This window comes from Tupaia chinensis, unplaced genomic scaffold (assembly GCF_000334495.1).
Source record: "Tupaia chinensis unplaced genomic scaffold, TupChi_1.0 Scaffold000511_1, whole genome shotgun sequence".
In the NCBI taxonomy this organism is placed as follows: Eukaryota; Metazoa; Chordata; class Mammalia; order Scandentia; family Tupaiidae; genus Tupaia; species Tupaia belangeri.
In genome coordinates, this window is record NW_006160024.1 from 3417155 (window position 1) to 3422299 (window position 5145).

General features: G+C 41.3%; 1 gene segment (V, D, J or C); it reads left to right on the top strand.

The window, feature by feature from the left end:
• The first annotated feature begins 2712 nt into the window (after positions 1-2712).
• LOC102493441 (immunoglobulin kappa variable 2-24-like) lies at positions 2713-3518 on the top strand. The segment is given in 2 exon segments: positions 2713-2797; positions 3187-3518. Coding segments are annotated over 2 exon segments (381 nt in total).
• Positions 3519-5145: the final 1627 nt, after the last annotated feature.

Consider the following 5145-nt stretch of genomic DNA (forward strand, 5'->3'; position numbering starts at 1 on the left):
AAAAAAAAAAGAAAAGCTGACTAGACATTTCAAACTGGGCTAAGATTGAAAATAATGGCTTTCCAGGTTAATATTGATCTGAAAGCCATACTGAGCATGGGGCTTTTAATTGGTAAGATGGTCCAATATGTAGATTTTAGTTGTGTTTCTAGATTTAGCAATAAAATTCAGACATAGAGTCAATAATATGAATTTCAGCTAACAAGGCTTACATGGTTACTTTCATTTCTGACAATCCACATTTCTATGTAGGATGAACAGTCCCGAACCATTAACATTATTCCACTCCTCAGGGCTCAGGCTAACAGACAATGTCCAGGTGATCACAGTAGGCAGCAGGACTGTACATTTCCTACACTTCCCGTGTGATGGCCCTAGGCATGCGCCTTCCTTCCTCCTTGGTCACAGCAGCTGCAATTGCCTGGTGCTCTGTTCAGACTGCATGGTCTATTTCTGAGAATGTTACACGGGGTTCAAGAGTCCTAAAAGACTTCAGTGTCCTGAAATCTAACTATACTGACACACAAACTTTTCAAAGAAATTTATCTGCAATATGATTCTTGAATCTTGTCTCTAAAGTAGGTGATACTAGAGACAAAGAACTAGGCAAAATGAAGTAACGTCTGAGGAAATAATAACAATGTCTGCAATTATGGACACACCATCTTCCCTGCCAGGTACCATTGACTGACGCCTTCAAGACCTACTATGTGTTCAATACTGAACTAAGGGCTTAATAATCTAAAGCAATTAATCCCACATATCCTTGATAGTGTTTTCAAACTTTTGTTTTTTAACTCCAACTTCACTTTTGCTGTGATATCCACACTGATAAAAAATTTAAAAAATAAATTAATTTAAAAAATTTAAACAGAACAAAAAAAGAAAAGAGGTCAGAGATTCTCAGAGTTTAGCTTCCTCAAGGTACCAGTGCTTGTAGGGAGGCAGGTGGAAACAGACTTAAGATTGGACTTCATCATTCCTATTCATTAATTCACTCATTCATGTTACAAGTACTTATAACTGAAGACAATCAGGTATGCCTGCTGTAATTAAGTGAATACAGAGTGCAGCTCGATTAATATAAACAGTACCTGCCTCCCCCCACCCACTTCCCAGATCAAGGTGCACACCTCCTCCAGCACCCCAGCAAAGTTCCCAGCCTTCTTCCTTGTCAGTGCCGTGCTCTATCCACCAATGTGTTAGACCTACCTGTCCTGTTTTCTATCGCATTCGCCAGTCTCCCTGTTCTTGAACTTTATGTAAATAGAATCATATAGTGTCCACTCTTTAGTGTCTTGTTTCTTTTGATCCATATATTTTTTGAACTAAATTTATAGTGTTTCTGTGGCAATCAGGTGTTCCTTTCTTACTGTGGAAAATGATCTTTTATATGAATATAGCACCATTTATTCTTCAATAATGACTTGTTCTCAAACTGAGACTTATATAAATTTTAGGAATATCCATGTAACTGTCACTTCTCTTGGGTATATTCCTAGGAGTAGAAGTACCTTGTCATGAGTTTGGTGTAAATTTTGCTTAAATAAACACCACATACAATTTACCATAATGCTCAACACCATCACACTCAAATAACCATGTTATAAAAGATCCAGTTGCTGTCAAATCTTTTCTTAAAACTGTAAACATTTTTTTTTTTGAGAGGTTTTTTTGCTATAGGGCGCGTGCGCTTGTCAAACAGACAGAGAGAGACATAGAGACAGAAAGCAAGAAATCACACCCCAGGGGGGATGGTCACTTCTCTTCCATTCTCCTCTTGGGATCTTGGGCATGCACGCACACGCGCCCCGCGTGAGTTTTAAGTCACCAGGTCCAGGACACGAACCGCAGTCGACTATGTGGGAGTCCAGCGACATAGCCATTATGCTAACTGCTGGTTCCCAAAACTGTAAACTTTTTATTTTAACTATTTGATAAGTTTAAAATGGTTACCATGATTAGGACCAGCAGTTAGCATAATGGCTATGTTGCTGGACTCCCATGTAGTCGACCGCAGTTCGAGTCTTGGACCCGGTGGCTTAAACTCACACCGGGATGTGTACATGTGTGTCCAAGATCCAGAGAGGAGAATGGAGAAGAAGGGATTGTGGCATGGCCATCTCCCCCTGGGGGGTGATTTCTCCCTTTCTGTCTCTCTGTCTCTGTCTTTCTGGCGAGCGCACGTATCCTATAGCAAAAACCTCTAAAAAAGAAAAAAAATGGTACCATGTTTAAAACTTACATGTCCCTGGTAAGAACTGATGTTGAGTAAGCTTTTATGTATTATTTTTCATACACACACACATACACACACACACACACACACACACACACACACAGTTTTGAAGTTCTTGATTATAGCTTAGTCACAGTTTTCTCTTGGGGTGTGTGTGTGTGTGTGTCTGATTATATGTGTCTTATATTCAATAATTCTTTCCATTTTCAGGGTGTAAATATTTTCTCCTATATTCTTTCTCTAGAGCATTTTTTATTTCTCACATGTGGACTATGGTCACCATTTATTTCTAATTTGCCTAGTGTCAAGCAGGTCAAACATTTTATTTCTAAATCTACAAATGTATATATAGTAAGAGGGCCCCACTCCCCTGTTCTCTCTTTCCACACTGCTGCACCCACCAGGGGATTTGCATACTGTCCCCTCGGGAGCGCCTTCCCTTGCAAGTTTGAGATAAAAGTCAGCTCTGATCTCTGGGCTGCTCAGGACTCCCCAGTTCAGCTCTCAAAATGGGGTTCCCTGCTCAGCTCCTGGGGCTGCTAATGCTCTGGGTCCCAGGTGAGGGGACAGAGGGCTGGAGAAGGGGGTCAGATTGGTGGGTGGGCTATGTACCCCACTGCTTCCACTCTGCTTCTGTCCACATGTGAGATGTTCCCATCTTGTCCTCAGGGTGGGGCATGTGAGGTTCAGATCTGTGAGAGTGAGGAAGCTTCCAGAAGAAGCGAGAACCTGTAGTTCAGTGAAGATTGTTCACATAGAGAGAAATTGGGTGTAGGGGAGTTCTAGAGCCCCCTGCAGTTTATAAATATGGGTCTCTTTTAGAAATGGAATATTTTTCATGTATATATCAAAATGACAAAAAAAGTTACATATAGAGTCTGAAATAAGAGAGGTAGAAATAACTCACTATGTTTATATATAACCTTCTTTTTCTCTCATTATTTCAGGATCTAGTGGGGATATTGTGATGACCCAGACTCCACTCTCCCTGCCTGTCATCCTTGGAGAAACAGTCTCAATCTCTTGCAAGTCTAGCCAGAGCCTTCTACACAGTAATGGAAACACCTATTTATACTGGTTACTGCAGAAGCCTAGCCAGGAACCAAGGATGTTACTCTATAAGGTTTCCAATCGGTACTCTGGCGTCTCAGACAGGTTCAGTGGCAGTGGGTCAGGGACAGATTTCACACTTAAAATCAGCAGGGTGGAGGCTGAGGATGCTGGAGTTTATTACTGCGCACAAAGTACATCATGGTCTCCCACAGTGATACAGCCCTGAACACAAACCTCCTTGCTTGGAGGGGCCCAGCTGCCCTCATGTGCTGTCTGTCCGGGGATAAGCATTGCAGCTTCTGAGCTTATATAAGAGGAAGGTGCTAGAGCGCTCTGGGCATTAGGTGGCTGCTGTCTGAGCCCCGAGTGCCCTACCCACAGCTCACACTCCTGCCATCTGTGTCCTGTCAGCTGCAGCAGCCTCAGTCTGGAATCTGGAGCTGGAGGACAGGGTGGTCCCATCAAGGTGAGGGGACATGATCACGTGGTGGTTCATAAAGGAACTGATAAAAGCTCATCCTAATCTTTCCTCCCTCCTTACACTTGTCAGTTCAGATTAATCCACACATGATAGAAATGAACAGATTTATAGAAACACATGTTTGGTATAGCTTGAGGTATATATATATTTTCTGATAGGATATTTGCTAATAATCAGAAATGGTATTTTCCCACTTCCCAACTTCCAGCTTTTCTTGTTTGCTAATCTGTCTTCCCACTCTGTAAAAATTGGACAGATAGGATTCTACACCAGCCTTCTCATAAGGAGCAGCTGTCTAAGGAAACTACTAATCTGTCTTCCCACTCTGTAAAGATTGGACAGATGGGATTCTACACAAGTCTTCTCATAAGGAGCAGCTGTCTAAGGAAACTTAGTAAAAATCTTGGTTTTTGATAATTCAAATAGACTTCTGTAAATTCATATCAGATGCAAGATTCTAATGCTAAAATTCTTTGATTTGTACAATTACCTATGACTGACAGAAAATGGAACTATTTAACATTCCTAAAATTATGAAAAAGTAGAAATCATAGGGCCAATTCAATTATTTGATGGTCAAGTGCACCACTTCCGACATGGCCAAGTACAGTTCAAATTCTAGGCCCTACAGCTTGAAAAACACATGCAGTAAGTGTGCATGTGTCCTCAAATCCCTGAGGGATGGAGAAAGGAGGATAAGGGGTCCCAGCATGGCAGCACCCCATTGGAGGGGATATATTCTCTGTCTTCCTCCCTTTCTCTCTTTTTCTATTTGTCTCTTTCTAGTTAGACCCTACACCCTCTGATGATTAAAAAAAATTGTATTGAAAATAAACCATAAATGAGAAAACACAGAGCTTGGGATTTGCCCCTTGTCCCACTGGAAAAATACAGCATTGTAATTTTGACTTCAGGAATGAGAGCCAAAAAGGAATACCATGGACCTGAGCTTTAGGACAATTATTTTACTTTTTGGCTTACGTATGGTGGTGCTAGATAGTTGTGGGTGTTGTGGATTGATGATGTGAACCTAAAACGAAGTCCAGATGTTTTTCCTGTGAATAATCACAGAGTTCAAGGGAACACTGCATGGCTTCCAAAGATTGGCCATGTTCCCATGTAAGTTTCATGAGAAGTAGTGAATGGAGAAGGTTTTTAGGTCTGAAATCATCAAAACTTAGGTGAATTTTCTGTGTAAAGAAAATGGAAGTCATGTCATCTAATCCCATTTAACCCAGCATAGCTGAGAATGTAATACTTACTCTGCCCTGAGATGTGATCCAGTAGAGATGACATCTTCAAGATTGTGGGGTGCAGAATGTGATGACAAGTTAAAGGAAAGGGCCATCAGGTCTACAGCAACAGGAGAACA